The 27,552-nt window shown below is 42.7% G+C and overlaps 1 protein-coding gene across 3 annotated transcripts; it reads left to right on the top strand.

Moving 5' to 3' along the window:
• The first annotated feature begins 4,280 nt into the window (after positions 1–4,280).
• On the top strand, positions 4,281–20,793 carry ELAC1 (elaC ribonuclease Z 1). Of its 3 annotated transcripts, none has more exons than XM_075854990.1 (4): positions 4,281–4,448; positions 14,014–14,192; positions 17,308–17,772; positions 20,239–20,793. In XM_075854990.1, exons 2-4 carry the CDS (start codon positions 14,036–14,038, stop codon positions 20,706–20,708), a joined length of 1,092 nt encoding a protein of 363 aa, XP_075711105.1. In that variant the 5' UTR covers positions 4,281–4,448; positions 14,014–14,035; the 3' UTR covers positions 20,709–20,793. The 3 variants fall into 3 exon arrangements, with proteins under 3 accessions (XP_075711105.1, XP_075711104.1, XP_075711106.1); XM_075854989.1 differs by having other exon boundaries at positions 4,281–4,525; XM_075854991.1 differs by lacking the exon at positions 4,281–4,448 and adding an exon at positions 4,545–4,638.
• The last annotated feature ends 6,759 nt before the right edge of the window (positions 20,794–27,552 follow it).

Below are 27,552 nucleotides of genomic sequence, written 5' to 3'. Positions count from 1 at the left end.
GCCGGATATTAAAGGGAATGTGTTAAACCTTTTTTTTTTTAAAGGGAATGTGTTGCCAGCAAAACATGTTTTTTTTTTTTTAATTAAGCATTTAGTGTGTAGGTGATTAAACATTGTTCAAATTTTTTTTATTTTTTTCACGAGTCAGGAAATATTATAAATTGGATTCTAATTTATAATATTTCCCATTGCTGGTCACTAGATGGAGCTATTCCCAAAATTGCAGCATTGCATGTGGTAAAGCAACCACATTGCTTTTTGCTGCAAAATTGGGAAAAAAGCACTCGCTCTAGTGAGCTCTGAGAATCCCCCCCCTCCTTTATCCTGGCTAGTGCCGGGATAAACGAGGGGATTGAACGGTCTAACCTCCTACACTGTGTGTCGCCATTTTTTGAGCTAACACACAGTGTAGTAGGTTTACATACAGTAGTAAACACACACAAACACGAACATACATAGAAATCTCTTACCTGCTCCTGCCGCCGCGGCTCCCTCCGGCCCGTCCGCTCCGTCTGCTGCCGCTGGTCCAAGTGCACAAGTCCGGAAGCCGCGACCGGAAGTAGTAATCTTACTGTCCGGCCGCGACTTCCGGTCCACAAGAAAATGGCGCCGGACGGCGCGCATTTCAAATTGGACTGTGTGGGAGCGGCGCATGCGCAGTTCCCACACAGACGGCGTACGCAGAAGTGGATGGGACTGGACCCGTTCGCAGTCCCTATGGGACTGTGGCTGCCGTATTGCATGTCTGTATGTGTCGTTAATCGACACATACAGAAATGGAAAAAAAAATGGCAGCCCCCATAGGGAAGAAAAAGTGTAAAAATAAGAAAAAGTAACACACAAACACACAAATTAATCCAAACGTTTTTAATAAAGCACTAACATCTTTAACATATTAAAAAAAAATTTGTGATGACACTGTTCCTTTAAGTAAGTTACTTATTTCTATTATATTTTTTACGTTTTTTTGCTGTATTTTTTTTTCTACATGGTGGAAAGTATTAAAAATTAAATAATAATTTGACATGTTTTCCTATGTTGGCCACCAGAGGGAGCACTTCCCAGAATTACAGCAAGGTGAATAAGGCAAAGCAACCTGACTCACAGCTGCCGTAAATGTGGGAGGGAATCTCACCCCCCCTCCAAAAAGCCAGGAAAAGGTGTCTTCAAATTGCTAAGCAGTGTCCGGCTGCCATTTTGGGTGTGATTCTGCATCTGGCAGATGCTAAAGGACACACCAAAAGGCTAAGGGTATGTTCACATGCTTACTAAACAAAGGGAAAACAGCTCCTGATTTTCAGCCATTTTTTAATCAAACTCGCGCTTTTGGCGGGCATCTTTTTACGTGCCGTTTTTGGAAAACGGCCGAGTAGAAAACGCCCCATCGGAACAGAATGCCGTATTTCCCATTGAAACCAATGGGCAGATGTTTTTAGGCGTTCTGTTTCCGATTTTTCAGCCATTTTTCAGGACATTTATGGCCCGAAAAACGGCTGAAAACACTGCGTGTGAACATACCCTTAGAATGATGAAAGTGAAGTGAATGAATTTTCAGTTGACCGGTTCACACGGCGTGTATTTGACACTTTTTTTTTTGCGAATTTTACGTGCCAAAAAACGCTTTATTCTGCTTGACTACACTTGATTATGCATGTTTGGGGGGATTTGTGTGTGTGTGTGTGTGTGTGTGTGTGTGTGTGTGTGTGTGTGTGTGTGTGTGTGGGGGGGGGGTGCTCGCCGCTGATTATTCAAAACAGCTGATAAGCGGCTATGAAGTATCAGCAGCGCCCGTGCATACTCCGCTCTGCTACACACACACACACACACACACACACACACACACACACACACACACACCTGCATACATACACACACACACACACACACACACACACACACACAGCGCTGCTACATACATACATACACACACACACACACACACAGCGCTGCTACATACATACACACACACACACACACACACACAGAGCACTGCTACACAAACACACTCGGCTCTTCTACACAGACACACACTCAGCACTGCTATACAGACACACTCAGCTCTACTACACAGACACACACACTCAGCACTGCTACACACAGACACCCACACTAAGTATTACTACACAGACACACACACTCAGCTCTGCTACACAGACACACACATCTATACTACATCTGACAAGCTTAGCTCCGCACACCGTCCACACTGACAATACATCTAGTGACAGGGGGCGGGGGTCACGAGAGCGGGGGTCTGTGAGAGAGAGAGAGAGGGACAGACAGAGACACACACCTTACCTGCAGTGCAGCTGGTCTTCATAATGGCACCTGCTCTCTCCCTGCAAACAGCTTCTCTGCTGTGTGGCTCTGACCTGCGTCTGCGCAGTACAGAGCCAGATAGCAGAATCAATGAATGGCTCCCGTTCATTGTGTCCTATGCCCTGTGCTGCCGTATTCCATCTGTGTATGTGGCGTTAATCGACACATACAGAGATGAAAAAAAATGGCAGCCCCCATAGAGAAGTAAAAGTATGAATACATTAAAAAGTAGAAAGTGCCAACACAAATAAATAAAAAAAAATGTTACATTATATTAAAAGCAATATAATAAAAAGAAAAAAAAATCATGACACATTCCCTTTAAACAGAACAATAATTCATAGATAAACACACAGCTTAAAGAGTCTCTGTCACCACATTATAAGTGCCCTTTATTGTACATGATGTGATCGGCGCTGTAATGTAGGTAACAGCAGTGTTTCTTATTTAGAAAAACTATCATTTTTGACGGAGTTATGACCTATATTAGCTTTATGCTAATGAGTTTCTTAATGGACAACTGGGCGTGTTTTACTATATGACCAAGTGGGCTGGAGGTAATGTATATTCACTGTCAGGACACTGCAGTAACGTTATAGTGTGTTTATGTGGCTGCACATAGCGATATAGCTACATCGCTATGTGCTGTGTAAATGAATGGGGAGAAGTGTATGACGCTCATTGATCACTGATTGGTCAGCGTCATACACTCCTCTCCACAACGCCCACTTGGCCAAAAAGTAAAACACGCCCAGTTGTCCATTAAGAAACTCATTAGCATAAAGCTAAAATAGATCATAACTCTCAAAAATGTTCGTTTTTCTAAATCAAAAACACTGCTGTTCCCTACATTACAGCGCCAATCACATCATGTACAAGATAGGCCACTTATAATGTGGTGACAGAGCCGCTTTAATGACCGGAAAATGAAATAAGCCGACAGACTATTAAATACGTCCAAGTGTTCATAGATTATTACATCTTGTATGTAGGCTGGCGTATCCGCCATTTGTATGTGGCATCAGTGTGATCTAAGATAAAGTGCGTCCAGATCACCCGGTAATGGTGTGTACATCAAAGTACGAATGTTCCTGTACATCCGCTTTAATCACGTTTCATAGTCCCGGACATACGATGATTAGCAATTGTTCACAATCACAAGCACAATTGGGTTGTCGTATACTACAGTAGGGCGCGCCCGATTCAGCAGATCATCATAATCCTGTATTTAGGCTGAGAGAACATGGGGAGCTCTCCCAGGACACTGATCAGGACCCTCTGCTAGTTCATTAGAAGCAGGCACAGATTTGTGGGCTGGGGGTGCAGTGCTTCTGAGTGTGGGAGATGTCCATCATAGCAGGTAGCGCTCACCTCTTCTGGAGCTGAGCTCAGGAAAAACTAATAATTGGGGATGGAGCCTGAAGAGGGGGAAAACTGCATCATACATATCATAGTGTGGTCAGAAATACTGCTATTACTCTAGTACACACACGACGGCTAAAATTGTGAACATCAGCGGTAGGAGGCGCCGTGACAGAAGACATGCAGCAGAGGGCGCCGTGACAGAAAACAAGCTGTAGGAGACTCAGTGACAGGATGAACAGAAGGTGCTAAAACAAGATAAGACGGGTTGCAGAAAGCGAAGTGTCATAAGACATGCAGCAGAGGGCGCAGTTACATTAGACAAGCATTACGAGGCGCAGTTATATTAGACATGCAGCAGAGGGCGCAGTTACATTAGACAAGCATTACGAGGCGCAGTTATATTAGACATGCAGCAGAGGGCGCAGTTACATTAGACAAGCATTAAGAGGCACTGTTATATTAGACATGCAGAGGAGGGCGCAGTTATGATGAGGCACAGTTATATTAGACATGCAGAGGAGGGCGCAGTGACCTAAGACATGCAGCAGAGGGCGCTGTGACCTAAAATATGCAGTAGAGTGTGCAGTGACAGAAGACATTCAGCAGAGGGCGCAGTGACAGGCGACGAAAAGAAGGAGGCGAAAAATGACATCGTACAAGTTTATTTCTTCCAAATAATCTATAAACCTCTCCTTGTCAGTGTTAAATAACGCAGACACGTCGCTACCATCTTTGAGCTCCTGAACATTTCTGGCTGAATTCCGGTGGGTGTAGTAATGAATGACTGACTAGGAATATGTCCGATTTCCGATCCCGGATATTGCACGCGGTTGAGCCGGAGGTACAGTGGGAGGGGGCAGGGTACGGGGTCAGTGACGGGCGGAGGTTGTACTGGTGCAGGCTCGGTGTACAGGACGATGATGAGTGGAGTAGTTCAGTGTGCTCCGGGATAAGGTGGCCTTTATGACTCTGATGGTCATGTGATGGGGGAGGGGAGAGGTTCTGCCGCTTTCTATTATACTTTGTAATTCAGTTCTTTGCTGTCAGTGAATATAGACTTTCTGGGAAAGCTGGGTGACTTCTTATAAAGCCACCATTATAATTCCCACAGGAAGTTGTCATCCAGCTTTCTTACATTACTATAGTGTAGATCTGCCTGGTTCGGCAGGGATAAGGGAGAGGGGCGCGTGACTATAACCACTCAGGAATCTAGAAAAGCTGGGTGACTGTTCTTGTGGAAGATGTAAAAGTGGCCATGATTGTTGTCACCCAGTTGTCATACCTTCCAGGTCTCTAAATTGCTGCAGATTTACCCTTAAGTAGTTTGGGACAGCTGGATCACCCAGCTTTCCCAGGAGCAGAGAACAGTTGACGCTATGTCCAACTTTGCAACCAGCTCCAAATCTACAATATCAAATAAAGCAACTTGGCGAATAGTTTTGAGTGAACATCTCATTTTGTGCACACAGCTCCTATGCAGACCTATGTGTCTCCATGGTTACAGGCTAGGAATAAATGCCGTGAAGTCTCGTCCTGCAGCTATAATGGTCCTTTCACACACTGCGTAAATACGGAGTGGAAAAACCGCTGAGAAATTGACCTGCGGTGCAGAATTTTATTCCACAACAAGTCCGTTGTATTTGCGTAAACGCTGCTTATTTGTTGCAGGTTTTCTCCATTGAATTGAATGGGGAGGTAAAACCCCCAACAAATGGCAGATGTTGCGTTATTTGCGGCGGATTCGCAGAGATTCTCCTGCAAATAACGCAACGAAGAATAAAAAAAAAATAAATAATAATCTTATACTTACCCAGAAGTCTGCGCTTCTTCCTCCAGGCCGGCCGCCTGGGATGACGTTTAATCCCATGTGACCCCTGCAGCCAATCACAGGCTGCTGCTGTCTCCTGGGGTGAAACGTGTTGGCAGGTCGGCTAAGTGCTGCAGTTTTCCACCCAGAATTCCCTGCTTCGCACACGGCGGATACGCGGCGTGCTTTTACGCAGCGTATCCGCCCCGTGTGAACTCTGCCTATTCCTTGTATTTGAACCCAACCAACAGGCCTTAGCAAGAAGTGGGGGACAGATGGTGACGTGTGACTGCAGGATAACGCTACACAGGGTTTGTTTTGTAGTCTTAGGGTATGTTCACACGCAGTGGTTTCAGACGTAATTCGGGCCTTTTACACCTCAGATTACGCCTGAAAAAAACGCCCCTAATACGCCTACAAACATCTGCCCATTGCTTTCAATGGGAATTACAATGTTCTGTTCCCACGAGCCTTTATTTTATGCGTCGCTGTCTAAATACGGCGCGTAAAATGACGGGTCGTCAAAAGAAGTGCAGGAAACTTCATGGGACGTTTTTTGGAGGTGTTTTTCATTGACTCCATTGAAAAACAGCTGCAAAAATGTCAGTGAAAAAGTTGTTAAAAAAACGTCTGAAAATCAGGAGCTGTTTTCGCCTGAAAACGGCTCCGTATTTTCAGACGTTTCTGGTCACTGCGTGTGAACATACCCTAACAATCGAGACACAGCTCTGCATAGGAGCTGTAAAGACTAAGGCCTCATGCACACTTCAGTTTTTTCCCTCAGGGTGCTAGCCGTTTTTCTGACGGCTAGCACCCTGACCCATTCATTTCAATGGGGCCATGCACACTTCAGTTTTTTTGAATGTCTGTTGCTCCGTTCCGACAAAAGTAGAGCATGTCCTACTTTAGTCCATGATTCCGTGACCGTGATGCCCATGCAAGTCAATGGGGCCGTCAAAAAAACTGAAGGCACACGGAAGGCATCCGTGTTTGACGGAGCCGTTGCCTAGCAACGGCCGGGCGGGCAGAAGTACATAAGAGATATTACAGTAATCGGCAGCCACTTATCTCTATCCAGCACTGATCGAGAGAAGAGGCTGCTGATAAAAATAAAATAAAAAGCAGTTCATACGTACCCGGTCGTTGTCTTGGTGACGAGTCCCTCTTCTTCCTCCAGTCCGACCTTCCTGTATGACGCGGCAGTCCATGTGGCCGCTGCAGCCTGTGATTGGCTGCAGAGGCGGTCACGTGGGATGAAGCGTCATCCCTGGGGGCCGGCCTTCTGACGTCATCCAGTCCGGCGTGACCGCCACTACAGCCCGTGATTGGCTGCAGCGGTGACATGGGATGAAACGTCATCCCAGGAGGCCGGACAGGAGGAAAATGCAGGGAGTTCTGGGTAAATAGGATTTTTTAATTTAATTAGAATTGTACTTTGCGAGCGCCGAGCATGGTCATTCTTCAGCGCTAGTCACTGTCCAAGGTGCTGAAAGAGTTACTGCCAATCAGTGCAGCCCATTAACTCTTTCAGCACCCTGTACAGTGACTAGCGCTGAACAACCATGCTCTTTCAGCACCCTGGACCGTACCATACTCGGTGCTTGGAAATAGAAACACGGAAATCACAGGGCCAACAAAACGGGCACACGGAACCATCAAAAACGGGCGCTAAAACGGTGAAGGAAGTGTGCACGAGGCCTAAACGGTAGGAGATTTATAATTAGGGCTATTGAATGCACATGTGGTCACAGGCTTTATTAACCCCTTCAGGACTGAGCCTGTTTTGGCCTTGAGGACGAAGCCTTATTTTTCAAATCTGGCATGTGTCACTTATGTGATAATAACTCCGGAATGCTTTTACCTATCTAAGCGATTCTGGGATTGTTTTCTCGTGACATGTTGTACTTTATGCTAGTGAGAAAATTTGGTTGATAAATTCAATATTTATTTGTGAAACACGGCAAGATTTAGAGAAAATTTTCAAAAATTAGCATTTTTCTAAATTTAAATGTAGCTGCTTGTAAGGCTGGGTTCACACACACTATTTACGGACGTAATTCGGGCGTTTTAGCCTTGAATTACGTCCGAAAATACGGCTTCGAAGCGTCGGCAAACATCTGCCCATTCATTAGAATGGGGTTACCATGTTCTGTGCCGACGGTCATTTTTTTTATGCGCCGCTGTCAAATGACGGCGCGTAAAAAAGACGCCCGCGTGAAAGAAGTTCCTGTCACTTCTTGAGACGTAAATGGAGCCGTTTTCCATTGACTCTATGGAAAAACAGCTCCAATTACGTCCGTAATGGACGGAGCGAAAAGCGCCTGCACATGCCATTACGTCTGAAATTCAGGAGCGGTTTTCTCCTGAAAACAGCTCCATGATTTCAGTTGTAATGGACGCTGCAGTGTGAACATACCCTGAGAACTTTAGCAGCAATTTCTCACATTTCCAAGAAAGTTTCAAAAGGCTATTTTTTCAGGGACCAGTTCAGTTCTGAAGTGGCTTTGAGGGCCTTATATATTAGAAAGTCCCCATAAATCACCGCATTTTAAAAACTGCACCCCTCAAAGTATTCAAAACCACATTCAGAAAGTGTTTAACCCTATAGGCGTTTCACAGGAAATAAAGCAAAGTAGAGGTGAAATTTACAAATTTCATTTTTTTTTATTGCCAAAATTCATTTGTAATACAGTTTTTTCTGTAATACAGAAGGTTTTACCCAAGAAATGTAACTTATTATTTATTGCCCAGATTCTACAGTTTTCTCGAAATATCCCACATGTGGCCCTAGTGCGATAATGGACTGAAGCACCGGCCTCAGAAGCAAAGGCGCACCTGGTGGATTTTGGGGCCTCTTTTTTTTAGAATATATTTTAGGCACCATTTCAGGTTTGAAGAGGTCTTGTGGTGCCAAAACAATAAAGACCCCAAAAGTGACCCCCATCTTGGAAACTACACCCCTCAGGGAATTTATCTAGGGGTATAGTTAGTATTTTGAACCCACAGTTTTTTTGCTAAATTTATTTGAATTAGTCTGTGAAGATGAAAATCTACTTTTTTTCTGAAAAAAAGTAGATATTTAAAAAATTTTCAAGGAATGAAAGAGAAAAACCACCCCAACATATGTAAAGCAATTTCTTCCGATTATAGCAATACCCCATATGTGGTAATAAACTGCTGTTTGGACCCACAGCAGGGCTCAGAAGGGAAGGAGCACCATTTGGATTTTGGATTTCTGATTTTGCTGGAATAGTTTTCAGTGCCGTGTCACGTTTGCAATGCACTGGAGGGAACAAAATCGTTGAAACTCCCCAAAAGTGACCCCATTTTGGAAACTACACCCCTCAAGGAATTTTTCTAGGGGTAAAGTTAGCATTTTGACCCCACAGTTGTTTTGCTGAATTCATTGGAATTATTCTGTAAAGATAAAAATCTACTTTTTTTCATAAAAAAGGTAGACATTTTAAATTTTTACAAGGAATAAAGGAGAAAATGCACCACAACATTTGTAAAACAATTTCTCCTGATTACGGAAATACCCCATATGTGGTAATAAACTGCTGTTTGGACCCACAGCGTAGATTAGAAGGGAAGGAGCGCTATTTGGCTTTTGGAGCTCAAATTTAGTTGAAATGGTTTTTGGGTGTCATGTCGCATTTGCAAAGCCCCTGAGAGCCCGCTCCATACATCACCCCCCACACTAAGACATGCTATGTCGTGGTGCGCGAAGGGGTTAATGTGCAGCGGATGGTGCAGAGTGAAAATTAATAATAATGCGGTAAATAAATAATAATTTGCAGATATGTGGCCGATGTCGCACTGATAAATGGCGCCCGATCTTATCCGCTTTTGGACACTTTGCACATTTTGCATCGCCATATTCTGGGAGCCAGAACTTTTTTATTTTTTCACCACTGGAGCCGTGTGAGGGCTTATTCTTTGCGGGACAATCTGTAGTTTTCATTGGTACCATTTTTGGGTACATGCAATTTTGTTGATCACTTTTTATTCCATTTTTTGGCAAGCCAGGTGACCAAAAACCATCAATTCTGACAATGTTTTTTCTTCTTTTTTTTTAATGGAGTTTATCCTGGGCTATAAATGACCATTTTTCTTTATTCTGCGGGTCGGTACGATTACGGCGATACCATGCGTATATAATTTTGTTATGTTTTGCAGCGTTTGTGCAATAAAATAACTTATTTATAAAATAATAAATAATGGTGACCAAAAAATAGTGATTCTGGCATTGTTTTTTTACTTATTTTTTTTGCGGTACTCACCATGCAGGAAAAATAATATTATAGTTTTATAATTGGGGTCGTTACGAACGCGGTGATACCAAATATGTGTACTTTTTTTAACGTTTTAATTATTTTCCTATAATAAAAGACTAAGGCTGAGTTCACATGTTGCGGATTTGTCGCAGATTTTGTTGCGGTTTTAACGCAGATCTCACCCTTTTGCATTGCAAAGTGTAAAATCTGCGCTGAAAATCTGTGTCAAATCCGCGACGTGTGAACTCAGCCTTATAGGAAAAAGAGCATTTTTTGTTTGTCACCTATAACTTTTATTTTTACACTTTTTAAAAACATTTTTTATTTTTTTTAACTTTTTTTTACTTGTCCCACTAGGGGACATTTAGACTTGCAGCTTTGATCGCTGCTCGAACACATTACACTACGTAGTGTAATGTGTTCTAAGGCCGGAATTACACGAGCGTGTGCGTTTTGCGCGTGCAAAAAAAGCGGCGTTTTGCACGCGCAAAAGGCACTTAACAGCTCCGTGAGTCATCACATAGGATGCGTGGCTGCGTGATTTTCGCGCAGCCGCCGTCATTATGACACTCTGTTTGTATGTTTGTAGCACGTGGTGCTTTTCTGTTTTCACTCATACTTCTTACTGCTGTTGCGTGAATCACGTGCGTCACACGGAAGTGCTTCCGTGTCCCGCACGTGGTTTTCGCGCACCCATTGACTTCAATGGGTGCGTGATGCGCGAACAACGCAGAAATATAGGACCTGTTGTGAGTTTTACGCAACGGACCAACGCTGCGTGAAAATCACTGACAGTCTGCACGGCCCCATAGACTAATATAGGTCCGTGCGACACGCGTGAAAATCACGCGCGTTGCACAGACCTATTATACGTTCGTGTAAATAAGCCCTTACTGTCATTGTGACGAGGCTGGTCCTCCGAGGCTTCCGTACATGGCAGCCCGGAGGTCATTGTCTGGCCTCTGGTTGCCGTGATAAGGATCGCCAGCTCCCGCAAATGCATGTGTGGGACTGCCGATCTTCTCTAAACCTCTTCAATGCGGCGATCGCAATCGACCACCGAATCCCAAGGGGTTAATTGCCGATTTCAGCGGCGACAGGGCCCTGATTGGCAACGGGGAGAGCAGGGCAGACACCCTGCACAGTTAACCGCCGCTGCGGTTAACTGTTAAAGCGCGGACGTAACTGCACGCCCAGGTGCGCGAAGTTACTGCTTACCTGGGCGTTCATTTACGCCAAGGTGCGGGAAGGGGTTAAACAGATGCCTATGGAAGCCACTGTATGGCATCCGTCACAGCCTACGTTTAACTATACGTTAGGAGCTTTTGACGGCATATATACGTTAAACACAGGCCAAAAATGTGACGTGCACATAGGCGAACTTTCTTATGAGGGGGATTCATGGACTTTTTGTTTCTTATTTAACCCCTTAAGGACACGGCCAATTTTGGCCTCGAGGACAGAGCAATTTTTTTACATCTCCCTCTTTGCATCCCGACGCTCATAACTCTTTTATTTTTTGTACCACATAGTTGTATGAGACTTTGTTTTTTGCGGGACGAGTTGTACTTTATGTAGGTACCATTTTTTGGTACAAATACATTATCGTTTAATTTCTATACATTTTTATTTTGGCGAATATGCAGTGAAAAAGCAGTTGCGCAGCAGTTTTAATATTTTTTTTTTACACCATACACCGATCATCATAAATAATGTTATACATTTGTTGTACAGTTTGTTACGGTCGGGGCGATACCAAATATGTCTATATTATTTCATATTTTGGGATTTATATTTTAAAAAGTTTATGTATTATAAAAAAATGTCTTTCTCTGTGTATTTTTTTAACTTTTTATTTATTTATTTATCATTAATTTTTTTTTACATTCATTTCACTTTTTTTTTTAATCCCATAAAGGGATTTATCATTTTGATTTTGATTTTGTAACTGTAATGTACTGGCATAGATCTATATGCCAGTACATTAGCCTGTTACTGATCGTACACAGGCAGTTGTTAGGGCATACCTCAGTATGCCCTAACAACAGGAAATATGTTCAGACAGCCCTGGGGTCCTTTAATGGACCCTGGGCTGTCTGGCCATATGAGTTATGGGCTTTGATCGCGTCACAGTTATTTTCTGTTACGCGATCAATGTGCAGTCCCCCCTCTTTGAACGCCGCGATCAGCTTTCATCGCGGCGTTCAAAGGGTTAACGGCGGAGAGAAGATGTTTCTCTCCTCTCCGCTGTCAGAGCGGGGCCGTGGCTGTGTATTACAGCCGTTGCACCGCTCTCGATCGCGCACAGATGGCTGTCACACAGGAGGAGAATGCTCGTCCTAATGCGCGAAGTGCTCGCCGCTCAGGACAAGCATACTCGTCCTGTGTCGGCAACCAGTTAAGGTAGACTTTGCCTTTAATCACAGCTTTCATGCAGACATATTAGGAGTAGTTTCTGTAGATTATATTGAAGACGTCATAAGGAGAGAGGTGATGTCAGGATGTGTCCTCCACAGTGACTATACTGAACCAATCTTCTGTGTGTGTGTGTGTGTGTATATAGTATATATGGTGTGTGTGTGTGTATAGTATATATGGTGTGTGTGTATATAGTATATATGGTGTATATAGTATATATGGTGTATATAGTATATATGGTGTGTGTGTATATAGTATATATGGTGTGTGTGTATATAGTATATATGGTGTGTGTGTATATAGTGTATATGGTGTGTGTGTGTGTGTGTGTATAGTATATATGGTGTGTGTGTATATAGTATATATGGTGTGTGTGTGTATATAGTATATATGGTGTGTGTGTGTATATAGTATATATGGTGTGTGTGTGTGTATATAGTATATATGGTGTGTGTGTGTGTATATAGTATATATGGTGTGTGTGTGTATATATGGTGTGTGTGTGTGTATATAGTATATATGGTGTGTGTGTGTGTATATAGTATATATGGTGTGTGTATAGTATATATGGTGTGTGTGTGTGTGTGTGTGTGTGTGTATATAGTATATATGGTGTGTGTGTGTGTGTGTGTGTGTGTGTGTGTGTGTGTGTGTATATAGTATATATGGTGTGTGCATAGTATATATGGTGTGTGCATAGTATATATGGTGTGTGCATAGTATATATGGTGTGTGTGTGTATATAGTATATATGGTGTGTGTGTGTGTATATAGTATATATGGTGTGTGTGTGTGTGTGTATATAGTATATATGGTGTGTGTGTGTGTGTGTGTGTGTGTGTGTGTGTGTATATAGTATATATGGTGTGTGTGTGTGTGTGTATATAGTATATATGGTGTGTGCATAGTATATATGGTGTGTGCATAGTATATATGGTGTGTGTGTGTATATAGTATATATGGCATTTCGTGTGTGTATAATATATATGGTGTGTGTGTATATAGTATATATGGTGTGTGTGTATAATATATATGGTGTGTTGTGTGTGTGTGTAATATATATGGTGTGTGTGTGTGTATATAGTATATATGGTGTGTGTGTGTGTGTATAGTATATACGGCGTTTCGTATGTATATAGTATATATGGCGTTTCGTGTGTATATAGTATATATGGTGTGTGTGTATATAGTATATATGGTGTGTTGTGTGTGTGTGTGTGTGTATAATATATATGGTGTGTGTGTATATAGTATATATGGTGTGTTGTGTGTGTGTGTGTATAATATATGGTGTGTGTGTATATAGTATATATGGCGTTTCGTGTGTATATAGTATATATGGCGTTTCGTGTGTATATATGGTGTGTGTGTATATAGTATATATGGTGTGTGTGTGTGTATAGAGTATATATGGCGTTTCGTGTGTGTATATAGTATATATGGCGTTTCGTGTGTATATAGTATATATGGTGTGTGTGTGTGTGTGTATATAGTATATATGGTGTGTGTGTGTATATAGTATATATGGTGTGTTATGTTTGTGTATAATATATATGTTGTGTGGGTATAATATATATGTTGTGTTATGTTTGTGTATAATATATATGTTGTGTGTATATAATATATATGGTATGTTGTGTGTGTAATATATATGGTGTGTTGTGTGTGTACATAATATATATGGTGTGTGTGTGTGTGTGTGTATATAGTATATATGTTGTGTTATGTTTGTGTATAATATATATGGTGTGTGTGAGTATATATGTTGTTATGTTTGTATATAATATATATGGTGTTTACATGTTCCTATTTACTGATTATCTGCAGGTGAAGCACTTTTCCCAGCACTATGTCTATGGATGTTACATTTCTGGGGACGGGGTCCGCGTATCCATCCCCCTGCAGAGGGGCTTCAGCCATAGTCTTTCGGACAGAAGGGGAGTGCTGGCTGTTTGATTGTGGGGAGGGCACCCAGACTCAGTTAATGAAGAGCGCCCTCAAATCAGGTAAGGAGCAGATATTTGCATCCGCTCAAGGAGAGCAAAATTCCTTTAGGGTTCATTTACCTGAGTCGTTTTTGGCCACACGCGGTTTTGCCCTGGTTACCGATGCAGTTTTTACCTGTGCGTTTTTTACAGGTGAAACTGTCTGGCTAATGGAACCCTATGGACACGTGTAGCGTGTATGTCGGGAGTTTTCCTGGCGTACACGCTAAACACACATTACAAACGTGATGTGAACAGGGCCTTATTTCTGTCCTATGAGATAATTGTATTTGTCGTATCTGATGGCGATTCCCTGGTTGAGACATCAGTATTTCTCAGGCTGCTATGTATATCCAGCATAGTGATAATCTCCATGTGCTGCCCGTTATATATTATAATAACAGCTGTCACCTTCTCTTCTGAGCCCGGCAGCTGTAGGATCTAATAACAGCCTAGAGTCGGCTCCTTACAGGATAAAATAAGAATTTCAGCCGTCCTCCCCCAGAAACATTTGGAGCTATACTTGGTCTAAGGCCCCATGCACACGATCGTATTTCTCATCCGTAATTACGGACCCATTAATTTCTATTGGCCACGGACACCTTTCGGTATATTTACCGATGGATGTCTGTGCTGAAATAATTATAGAACCTGTCCTATTCTTGACCGTAATTATGGCAAGGACTCTCCCATAGAAGTCTATGGGAGCTTCCGTAAATACGGACGGCTACGGATCTGTAAACCGTCTGCATTTACGGAAGCATTGCTATGCAACACGCTGATGATATCATTAGCATCTTCCTCTTTTTTAACGTTTCGTTTATATGGATGGAATACGGATGCAATACAGGCCTTATTTACGGACACCCTTCCGTATATACGGATGACTACGGACCTTATTTACGGACAGTACTTCGGGATAGATGAAAATACTAAATTCCACCCGGAATTAGATATTTATTTCTCATAATTTAGGGAATGTTTATTACATGAAATTCACCAGAAAACCCACGTATAATGCGACGCAAATGATATGCGCTGACTTTACTGGCCTTATTTATCAAAACTGCCTAAAAGAAAAACTGCGCCTCTTTTTCCAGCACATAGGAATCTAACGGAAAATGTGTGCAGGGTTTGAGAGTTGTGCCGAGCATGATCAAAGGTTCCGACCATTCTCAACGGCAGATAAGAGGTGCCTGGTAGCTGCTTATCCCCCCTCCCTACGTCCGTAAAAATTATCCACTCATGCGTGGTTATGTGAGTCAGAGGAGATAATTGATTTTGACAGACAAAAAGTGCGCGCGCTATCAGGAGCGGGGCAATGGCTGTAAGGGTATGTTCACACGGCTGTAAAATATGGAGCTGTTTTCAAGGGAAAAGTTTTTTTATGCATCAGGCGTTTTTTTGCTGCGTTTTTGGAGCTGTTTTTCTATTGATCCAATGAAAAACGGCTCAAGAAGTGACATGAACTTCTTTTCACGAGGCGTTTTTTTTACGGGTCGTTTTTTTTAAACGGCCACGTAAAAAAAAAATGCCCCGTCGGAACGAACCGCCGTTTTTCTCATTGAAATCAATGGACAGATGTTTGGAGGCGTTCAGCCTCCGTATTTTTAGCCGTTTTTCAGGGCATGTACGGCCCAAAAATCGGCTGAAAATAAGCGGTGTGAACATGCCCTAATACACAGCCGCAGCCCCGCTCTAACGGCGGAGATCAGAGAAACTTCTCATCTCCGCCGCTATTCACTTGAATGCCGCGATCTAAGCTTACCGCAGCTTTCAAAGGGAGAATGAGAAGGGGGGATACCCCGTGGATCGCAATAGGGAATCCCTGTGACGCGATCGAGGGACATACCGTATATGGCAGGTATACATTATATGTCCATTAAAGGACCCCAGGGCTGTCTGACCAGATCTCCTGTTGTTAGGCCATACTTACTATCAGTAAACAGGCTAATGTACTGACAAATAAAAAAGTAATACAGATAAATAAAATAAAAAAATACACATACACCTTTTTTTTACAATAAAAGTTTCAATACATAAAATATATACATTCTGTATCGTAGTGGCCGTAATAACCTGCGCAACAAATTTATAGCGTCAAAAAATGTCCTTTCACTTATTAATGTGAGGCACGAGGTATTATGAATCTTGAACCTCCATGTGCCTCACATTAATAGTAATTAACCCCATCGTGTACCTCACACATTAAGGCCTCATGCGCACGGCCGTGCCTGTAATCACGGGTTGCGATTGCAGGCACGGCCAACCGCGGACAGCCGCCCGCATTTTCGGCCCGCGCTCTCATACAAAGTATGGGCGCACGGACTGTAAAAAGCCAAAGATAGGACATGTCCTATCTTTTGCGGTACACTCCTACAACCCAAACACCTTCCCGTAAATAAACGAGGTGTCCGTGAACAATAGAAGTGAATGCGTACGTAATTGCGGTCCGTAATGTTGTCCATTATGACTGTGAGATACATGATGGGGTTAATTACTATTAGAAGCAAAGAACAAAGAATAGATCCAGCGCTGGTGTTGATTAAAAAGGAAACTTCTTCCAAGTTTTATTTGGATATTAAAACCAAAATCGGCAGGATGATTTCCTGGTACAGAGGGAGGATCGGTGGAATGAATAGCCTACGCGTTTCAGACGCTTGCCGCGTCCTTACTCATGGCTTATACTGCCATATGAACTTGGAAGAAGTTTCCTTTTTAATCAACACCAGCGCTGGATCCATTCTTTGTTCTTTGCTTCTACTCCATGCCGTGTGCCGACACGAGGACCCGAGCACTACAAGCAGCACAAGTCTGCGCATCAGGTGAGCTGGAGGATTCCTCCTTTTCTTTTCCGTTAATTACTATTAATATGAGGCACATGGAGGTTCAAAATTCATCACACCACGCGCTTCACATCAGAAAATGGAAGAACTTCTTTCTTTTTTTTTTTGCTTTTATTGTTGGGAAAGTATCGTTTTGGTATCGAGAATCGCAATACTACATGAAGTATCGGTATCGAAGTCCAAATTCTGCTATCGTGACAACCCTGGTATATATATATATATATATATATATATATATATATATATGTGCTTCCTATATGGCGTCTTATGTTTGATATTACTGTCTGCAGGAAGAATCACCAAGATCTTTATCACTCACCTCCATGGGGATCACATGTTTGGCCTCCCCGGGTTCCTCTGTACCATTAGTCTCCAGTGTGGCTCGACTCCTACTAAGCAGAACGTGGACATCTATGGTCCTGTGGGTTTGAGGAACTTCATCCGGATGAGTCTGGAACTGTCTCACTCGTGGCTTGTTTTCCCATATACCGTCCATGAATTGTTGCCTTCAGAAGACCAGTGCCCGGCAGAAGAGTTCCGAGACTTCTCCAGGTTTACTGCAGATTGCGGCCCCTCTCCCCCAGAAGAGCAGGTGATTTCTGCTGATCCCACTGATGGGACCTACTTTCTCCTCGAGAATGAGCAGTTCACAGTAAAGGCATTGAAACTTTTTCATCGTATCCCATCATTCGGGTTTGTGATTATGGAGAAGGATCGACCAGGGAAACTTAACGTCAATAAACTACGAGAACTTGGTACGTTGTTGTCACTAGTTATAGGGGAAAATTCTGCAATGGCTTAATATACTTTTGTTTTAAGATCTCTTCTTGCTGTCAATGAATGGTGACATTCGTCTTTACATCCAGAGGCTGGAAAAACCTGTACAGACCTACAGCTGACAGTTGTATCCAGTCTAGACAATCCTCTGTTAGATAAACAGGCTGATACATTTTACCTGCACTTATACATTGTAGCAAACTATCAAGACCGGAAAGAGATTTGTGCTGGTGGTGTGTTTAGCTCACAGAGGATGGTTTAGACTAGATACAATTGTAACAAACTACAGGTTTTCAGCCTCTTGATGGAAATGAGAATATTTTTTCTTGAACTCTTAGGGTATGTTCACACGGGCTATTTTCGGCTGTTTTTCAGGCCGTAAATGGCTGAAAAATCGGAAGCAGAACGCCTCCAAACATCTCCCCATTGATTTCAAACTGTGTTCTGTTTCGACGGACTGTATTTTTACGCGGCTGTTTGAAAAACGGCCGCGTAAAAAAATGGCCGCGAAAAAGAAGTGCAGGACACTTTGTAGGACGTTTTTGGAGCCGTTTTTCATAGACTCAATTAAAAACAGCTCAAAAAACGCCGCGAAAATTGCGAGTGGCTTAACAAATGTCTGGAAATTAGGAGCTGGTTTTCCTTGATACAGCTCCGTATTTTCAGATGTTTTTGAGTTTGCGTGTGAACATACCCTTAGGGTATGTTCACACGGCCAATTTTAGACTGTTTTTCGGGCCGTAAACACCCGAAAAATGGCTGAAGAATCGTAAGCAGAACGCCTCCAAACATCTGCCTACTGATTTCAATTGGATAAACGGCGTTCTGTTCCGACGGGCCGTTTTTTTACGCAGCAGTTTTGAAAAACAGCCGCGTAAAAAAACGGCCGTGAAAAAGAAGTACAGGTCACTTCTTGGGACGTTTTTGGAGCCGTTTTTTCATAGACTCTATAGAAAACCGCTCCAAAAACGGCCGTAAAAAACGCTGCGAAAATCGTGAGTGGCTTAAAAAATGTCTGAAAATCAGGAGCTGTTTTCCCTTGATACAGCTCCGTATTTTCAGACGATTTTGAGTTTGCGTGAGAACATAGCCTCAGGCCTAGTTCACACAGTTTTTTGCAGGCAGAAAATTCTGCCTGGAAAAATCAGCCCAGTTTCTTTGAAGTGGTTTTGCACCACACGTGTTTTTTTACGCTATTTTTGAGGCTCTTTTTACCTCTTTCTTCAATAGACAAAGGGAAAAAACAACAACTGTTTTTTGCTAAAAAAACCGCGTCAAAAACCGCCACAGCCATTCGCAGCGTTTTATTCCATCTCCAATTGATTTCAATGGGGTTTTTGAGGCGAAAAAATCCTCTGGATAAGTCATGTCGCTTCCTCTTCCCGCGAGCGTTTTTTTTTCCGATCGTGGGAAAAAACGTCTCCGCCTCCCATTGAAATCAATGGGAGGCGTTTTTGGCGCAGTTTCCTCATCAAAAAACGTACCGAAAAAGTTTTTTGTGTGAACAGGGCCTTAAAAGGTAAATCTGCCTTTTGTCTAGAAAATTTCCACTTTTGCAGGATCCTGCAGTAGGTAAGGACATCTTAGAATCCAGGTGTTGCAGTATCTCTCACATGGCTGTGTCTCCCCTGAATATATCTGATAGGATAACTAAGGCTCCGTTCACATCTGCGTCAGGGTCCCGTTCTGGCGTTCCGTCAGAACTTCCTGTTAACACGGGACCCTGACGGAAGCAATTCAATGATTTCAATGGTGGCGGATCCGGTGCCAATGGTTTCCGTTTGTCTCAGTTGTGCAAGGGTTCCGTCTTTTACGGTATTGATTCTGTCAAAACGACGGAACCCTTGCACAACTGAGACAAACGGAAACCAATAGCACCGGATCCGTCACCATTGAAATCAATGGTGATGCAAACGGAAACCTATGGTTTCAGTCAGGGTCCCGTTCTGACGGGAAGCTCCCACGGAACGTCAGAACGGGACCCTGACGCAGATGTGAACGAAGCCTAAAATATTTTAAAAATGTTGACATGTCAAGCAGGTTTAATCGGTGCGGGGGGGGCAGAAGCGCTTGGTGAGCGATGTGCCGCTCTGCTTCTGAAAGGCTTTCCTTAGCCGAACAAGCGGTGTACAGACTTCCTATTGAGCCCGTACATTACTCCGAGGAAAGCCAATTCGAAACGAAGCAGTAAATCGCTCATCCGAACGCGTCAGCACTTCGTTTTAGTGATCAGTGGGGGTCTCAGTGCTCGGACCACCATCAATCAAAACTTCTGACATGTCAAAAGTTTTTTTCAAAGTTTAGCTTTACTTTAAGCAGTTGTGTTCATACCTCCAAAGGAAAACCAATGGATCAGCACTTTCTACTTTGGGAAATAGGAGCAGCGTTTTGGTTACATTTCCCCTAGAAGTCCCTTGTAATTTGTGACCATTTTCTCTTTTTAGGAATTCCGCCTGGTCCTTTGTATGGAAAGCTCAAGCTTGGCTCTGCTGTGACCCTTGATAATGGACAAATAGTCTCTCCATGTGATGTGTTGGGAGACCCCGTGCCTGGAAGGAAGGTCTGCATCTTGGGAGACTGCTCCGGGGTCGCTGCATCGGGAGCTGCTCGGCTTTGTCAGGACGCCGACCTTCTCATTCACGAAGCCACGTTAGATGACAGTCAGATGGAGAAAGCCAAAGATCACGGCCACAGCACTCCAAAGATGGCCGCTGAGTATGCTAATTTGTGTAGAGCCAAAAAGTTGGTCCTGACTCACTTTAGTCAGAGGTACAAGCCCCCAGGACTGGTCAGTGAAGGAGATGAAGACGTGGCTGTTCTTAAAGCACAAACGGAAAGCATCCTTATAGGTCAAAGTGTGGTTTTAGCCGAGGACTTTTTAACGATTGATATTCCTTTGAAAAAGCCATCATAGAAAACGGCGTTGTATTATTTTTTATATTTTACAGGTGGTTGTATATTTTAAAGTGGATCGAAAATAAATCAGTATTTTATATCTCCGATGGGATGTGTGATTTTACTAATATGATTGGGAGCGGTCATTTCCAGTGATCTGGGTATGTGCCAGCGGGTCCTGATGACCAGGGCTGCCCACTACCTTGACTTCTACGATAGGAGGAGCCTTAACCTGTGGACGTAAGTTCCTGCGACAATGATGACATCGCTGAACCACATTTACCAGCAGGTCACATTCAGTCAGTCATTATATGTCTGTATAGGGAATAGCTAACATATTGTTTATGTGCATTTTATATCAGTGGTCGGCAACCTATGGCTCACTAGCTTTTATGAAACTGAAAGTCCCAGCATGTCCTGACAGCCTGCAAGGACTACTTTATACTAAAATCTAAAAACACAAATATTTTTCTCCAAAAGTAATGTAAAAAAATAAACATAATTGGTATAGCTGCTTCCGTAAAAGTCCGAACTATTACAATATAGCATTATTAACTCCTTCCTGACATTTGTCGTAAGTATACATCATGGAAAGCTAGTGCTTCCCGCAAATATGTCGTATACTTACGTCAAATGCTTGGCACCGGTGCCATCATCCCCGGATGTCAGCTGTATCTGACAGCTGACAACCTGCTGTAACGGTGGGGACCGAAGTTAGCTTCGATCCCCGCCATTAACCCCTTAAATGCAGCCGTTAAAAGTGATCGCTACATTTAAGGTGTTTGCAGCTCATCGACACCCCAGCAATTAAATCGCCGAGGTGTCGGTGGCTGCAATGGCAACCGGAGGCCTAATACTGGCTTCCTGGTGTGCCTAGCACGGAAAACTTTCAGCCCCCGCCCGGAGGCGGGATCTGAAAGGCTTCCGTAGCTGCCGACAAGATGGCGCCGGCTCAGGAGATGAGCCGGCGTCATCAGCGGTGGATATGAGCTGTAGGTTACAGCTGACATCCACCTGGAACGGCAGGAACCGGAGCTAGCTCCGATCCCTGCCATTAACCCCTCAGATGCAGCGATCGCTGCATCTTTGTGGTTGCTAGCAGATCGCCAGCTGTGCCCTGCAATCGCACGACTGCCGACTGCTATTATGACACCAGGAGACCTAACAATGGCCTCCTGTTTGCCATTACGGAAGCCGATTAGGCCCTGCTCGGAGGCGAAGCCTAATCTGCTTGCTGTCAGTTAATGACTGACAGATCTAATACATTGCACTACGTAGGTAGTGCAATGTATTAGAAAAAAAAATCTGACAGTTAGACCTTCAAGTCCCCTAAGTGGGACTAAAGAAAAGTGTAAAATAAATGTGAAAAAAAAGTTGTCAAAAATATAATAAAAGTTTTAAGTAATAAAATAAAACACAATCGCCCTTTTTCCCTTATCAAGTCCTTTATTATTGAAAAAAATAAATAAACCATACATATTTGGTATCGCCGTGACCGTAACGGCCTAAACTATAAAAATATTATGTTATTTATTCCACGCGGTGAACGGCGTAAAAAAAAGCGTAAAAACAATGTCAGAATTTCTGTTTTTTGGTCACTTTGCCTTACAAAAAAAAGTGATCAAAAAGTCGCATGTATCCAAAAATGATACCTATAAAAACTATAGCTCGTCTCACATAAAACAAGCCCTTATACAGCTCCATCGACGAAAAATTAAAAAGTTTACTTCCACATCTATGGCACCGCCATAGCCGGGAGAACCCTTTTAACAATTTCTGGGGTGTGTGTCTACAGTGGCATAAGCTGGGCACGACATACTTGCCACTGAATTGGCAATTCTAGGGGAAAAATTGTAATTTTTACTTTGCATCATAGTCAACGCATTTATTTATGGAAAAGACCTGTGGTGTGAAAATGCTCACTACACCCATTAATAAATGCCTTGAGGGGTGTAGTTTCTAAAATGGTGTCACTTCTCAGAGGTTTCTTTTATTATTTCCCATCTGAGCCTCTGCAATTGTGAACCAATTCTGTGTAAATTGCCAAATTAGGCCTCAATTTCACATGGTATTCTCTCAATCCTGAGCCCTGTCAAATGTCCAGGCAAAAGATTAGGGCCCCATGTAGGGTGTTTCTAAAACCGGGAAACACAGCATAATAATTAGAGCACCACATATTGGCATATCTATAGAAAAATCCCATTTGGACTCTGCAATATCGAGTGCACACTAATTTATGCAAAACACCTGCAGGGTTAACATGCTCACTACACCCCTAGGTGAATACCTTCAGGGGTGCAGTTTCCAAAATGCGGGTCACTTTTGGGGGGTTGCCACTGTTTTGGTCCCACGGGGGTTTTGCAAATGATACATAGCGACCAGAAACCAATCCAGCAAAATCTGTACACTGAAAGCCGACTGGCGCTCCTTCCCTTCTGTGCCCTGCCGTGTGCCCAAGAATGAGTTTATAACCACACATGGGGTATTGCCATACTCGGGAGAAATTGCTTAACAAATGTTGGGGTACTTTTTCTGCTTTGTTTTTTGAGAAAATGAAAAATTTTGCACTAAAGCTACGTAAAGCTTATTGGAAAAAAAATGTAATTTTTATTTTCACTGCCCAATTCAAATAAGATCTATGAAACAGCTGTCGGGTCAAAATACTCACTACACTCCTAGATTAATTCCTCAAGGGGTGTAGTATCCCAAATGGAGTTCTTTTTGGGTACTTTCAACTGTACTGGTACCTTAGGGGCTTTGCAAAGGCGACATGGTGTCAAGAAACCAATCCAGCAAAATCTGTGCTTCAAAAACCAAATGCCACTCCTCTTCAGGTCCTTGCGATGTGCCCAAACAGCAGTTTGTGACCACATATGGGGTATTGCCGTACTCGGGAGAAGTTGCTTTACAAATGTTGGGTTCTTTTTTTCCTTTATTTGTTGAGAAAATGAAAAATTTTGAGCTAAAGCTACGTCTTATTGAAGAAAAAGGATTGTTTTTATTTTCACTGCCCAATTCTAATAAATTCTATGAAACATCTGTGGGGTCAAAATAATCACTACACCCCTAGATTAATTCTTCAAGGGGTGTAGTTACCTAAATGGAGTCACTTTTTGGGCGGTTTCATTGTTTTGTCCTCTCAGGGGCTTTATAAATGTGACATGGCCTCCGCAAACCATTCCTGCTAAATTTGAGCTCCAAAAGCCAAATGGCGCTCTTTCCCTTCTCAGCCACGCCGTGTCTCCAAACAGCCGTTTAGTACCACATGTGGGGGGGGGTGTTTTACTTGGGAGAAATTGCTTTACAAATTTTGCGGTACTTTTTCTCCTTTAGTCCTTGTGGAAATGAGAAAAAATTAGCTAAACCTACATTTTCTTTGAAAGAATGTAGATTTTCATTTTCACGTCCTACTTCCAATAATTTCTGCAAAAAACCTGTGGGGTCAAAATGCTCACTATACCCCTAGATATTTTCCTCAAGGGGTGTAGTTTCCAAAATGGGGCCACTTGTGGGGGGTTTCCACTGTTTTGGTCCCTCAGGGACTTTGCAAATGCGACATGGCCTCCGCAAACCATTCCTGCTACATTTGAGCTCCAAAAACCAAATGGCGCTCCATGCCTTCTAAGCCCTGCCGTGTGTCCAAACAGCTGTTTATTACCACATATGGGGAACTGTTTTACTCGGGAGAAATTGCTTTACAAATTTTGCGGTGCTTTTTCTCCTTTAGTCCTTTTGGAAATGAGAAAAAATTAGCTAAGCCTACATTTTCTTTGAAAGAATGTAGATTTCCATTTTCACGGCCTACTTCCAATAATTTCTGCAATACACCTATAGGGTCAAAATGCTCACTATACCCCTAGATAATTTCCTTGAGGTGTGTAGTTTCCCAAATGGGGTCACTTTTGGGGGATTTCCACTGTTTTGGTCCCGCAAGAGCCTTTCAAACCCGACATGGTGCCTAAAATATATTCTAATAAAAAGGAGGCCCCAAAATCCTCTAGGTGTTCCTTTTGTTTCTGAGGCCTGTGCTTCAGTCAATAAGTGCACTAGGGCCACATGTGGGATATTTCCTAAAACTGCAGAACCTGGGCAATAAATATTGAGTTGCATTTCTCTGGTAAAACTTTGTGTTACAAACAAAATGGATTAAAAATGAATTTCTGCAACAACTAAAAATTTAATTTGTAAATTTCACCTCTACTTTGCTTTAATTCCTGTGAAACGTCTAAAGGGTTAAGAAACTTTCTAAATGCTGTTTTGAATACTTTGAGGGGTGAAGTTTTTAACCCCTTCCCGACATACGCCGTATATATACGGCGCTGTCGGGAGGTGGTTCCCGCAAAGCGCCGTATATATACGGCGCAGTGATGGTGCGGGCTCAGAAGCAGAGCCGGCACTATCACTGCGGGGGGACAGCTGTATTATACAGCTGGCACCCTCCTGTAACTGCCAGGACCGGAGCTACTCTCCGATCCGGCAGATTAACCCCTCAGATGCTGCGCTCAATAGAGCGCAGCATCTGATAGGTTTTCACCCTATCGCAACCCAGTGATGCAATCGCTGGGTTGCTGTGGCAATCGGACGCCAGAAAATGGCGTCCGAGTCTGCCTTGTACGGGAGCCGATGAGGACCCACCTGCGGCGAGTCCTCATAGGCTTGCTGTCAGTGAATAACTGACAGCGCTAATACACTGCACTACGTATGTAGTGCAGTGTATTAGAGTAGCGATCGGGGCATCAGGCCCTCATGTCCCCTAGTGGGACAAGTAAAAAAAGTAAAAAAAAGTAAATAAAAATGTGGTAAAACAATAAAAACACACACATTTCAAATAAAAATAAAGCTAAACTGACTTTTTTCCCATAGTAAGTATTTTATTATGGGAAAAACCGTAAAAATAAAAAAAACTATACATAATTGGTATCGCCGCGTCCGTAACGACCCAAACTACAAAACTATTATGTAATTTATCCCGCACGGTGAACGCGGTAAAAAAAAAACCATGAAAAACAGCGCCAGAATCTTTGTTTTTAGGTCACATCTCCTTCCAAAAAATGCTATAAAAAGTGATCAAAAAGTCACATTTACTCCAAAATAGTACTAATAAAAAACGCCAATCCGTGCCGCAAAAAATAATCCCTGACACCGCTTTGTGCACGCAAAAATAATAAAGTTATGGGTCTTAGAATATGTCGACAGAGAAAACAAATGATTTTATAAAAAAAGTGATTTTATTGTGCAAAAGCCGCAATACATAAAAAAAACTATATAAATTTGGTATCGCCGTAATCGTATCGACCCGCAGAATAAAGCTAACATGTAATCTAGGGCGCACTGTGGATGCAGAGAAAAAAAAACAATAAAAAACTATTCCAGAATTGCTTGTTTTTGGTAATTTCCTTTACCAAAAAATGAAATAAAAAGTGATCAAAAAGTCGTATGTGTTCTAAAATGGTACCAATAAAATCTACAGCCCGTCTCGCAAAAAACAAGCCCGCACGCCGCCCAATCAACTGAAAAATAAAAAAGTTACGGCACTAGTAATGCGGTGATGAAAAAACTTCTCAATGCGCAGGCCGGAGGGGAACATTCTTTCAGTTTCAGGGCCCTAGTATTTAGGAACTAGGAAAGGGCAGGGACATAGCACATCCGCTGGAAGCGAGGGCGCCCGTATTATATCAGCGCAATACTTTCCCAGTAATATTTCCCAAACTACGAAGGAGAAAAAGTCCCCAAAAGGTGCAGAGCGTTACAAAGGAGGGATAAGAAAGAAAACCGTTTATCAGTGTGACGCCGGCCTGTGCATAACGGATCGCTTCACATCGTAACACACATCTATGGATAATTGTATTATTTACCCCATGATTATACCCTCCTATTATGCCCTGATATACTCCGCACAGATTACATATGCCACCACATTATAAGCTGAAATACCAGCAAAACCCCAAACAGAACTATTACCAAGCAAAATCCATGCTCAAAATGGCGGTCTTTCCCTTCTTAGCCCTACAGTGTGCCCAAACAGCAATTTATGGCCACAAGTAAGGCATTACCATGCCCGGGAGAACCCGCTTAACAATTTATGGGGTAAGATTCTCTAGGGGCACAACATCTTGTGCGGTGAATGGGCAGATCAGTGGAGAAATTGCAATTTTCACTTTGCACCATCCACTGCGTATTCATTTCTGAAAAACACCTGTGGAGTCTAAATTGTCACTACATCCCTTGATAAATGCCTTTAGGGGTGTAGTTTCTAAAACGGGGTCACTTTTGTTTGGTACATCAGGGGTTTTGCAAATGCAACATGGCATCCGCAACCCATTCCAGCAAAATCTACGCTCCAAAAGATAAATACCGCTCCTTTTCTTCTGAATGCTCCCATATATGTAAACAGTCGATTATAACCACATATGGGGTGTTACCGTACTCGGGAGAAATTACTTTACAAATGTTGGGGTGCTTTTTCTTCTCTATTCCTTGTAAAAATGAAAAATGTGTATCTAAAACTACATCTTGTTGGAAAAAAAAATATTTTTCATTTTCATGGCTTAATTCTAATTAATTCAGCAAAAAACCTTTGGGATCAAAATTTTCACTATACCCCTAGATGATTCCTCAGGGGGTGCAGTTTCCCAAATGGTGTCACTTTTGGGGTGTTTCCACTGTACTAGTACTACAGGGGCTCAGCAAATATGACATGACACCCAGAAACCATTCCAAAATCCAAATGGTGCTCCTTCCATTCTGAGCCCTACCGTGTGTCCAAACAGATGTTTGTGACCACATGTGGGGTATTATTTTACTCGGGAGAAGTTGCTTTACAAATTTTGTGGTGCTTTTTCTCCTTTAGTCCTTGTGGAAAT

The sequence above is a fragment of the Rhinoderma darwinii genome, chromosome 1 (assembly GCF_050947455.1).
Source record: "Rhinoderma darwinii isolate aRhiDar2 chromosome 1, aRhiDar2.hap1, whole genome shotgun sequence".
NCBI lineage: Eukaryota > Metazoa > Chordata > Amphibia > Anura > Rhinodermatidae > Rhinoderma > Rhinoderma darwinii.
Note: the sequence above shows the minus strand (reverse complement) of the source record. Positions and strands in the feature narration are given on the sequence as shown.

Bases quoted from the DNA above. Each gene is read 5' to 3' on its own strand.
- ELAC1 (XM_075854990.1), top strand. From the start codon at position 14,036: ATGTCTATGGATGTTACATTTCTGGGGACGGGGTCCGCGTATCCATCC. The intron at 14,193-17,307 runs GTAAGGAGCAGA...TACTGTCTGCAG, and splicing joins GAAGAGCGCCCTCAAATCAG to GAAGAATCACCAAGATCTTT. The intron at 17,773-20,238 runs GTACGTTGTTGT...TTCTCTTTTTAG, and splicing joins CAATAAACTACGAGAACTTG to GAATTCCGCCTGGTCCTTTG.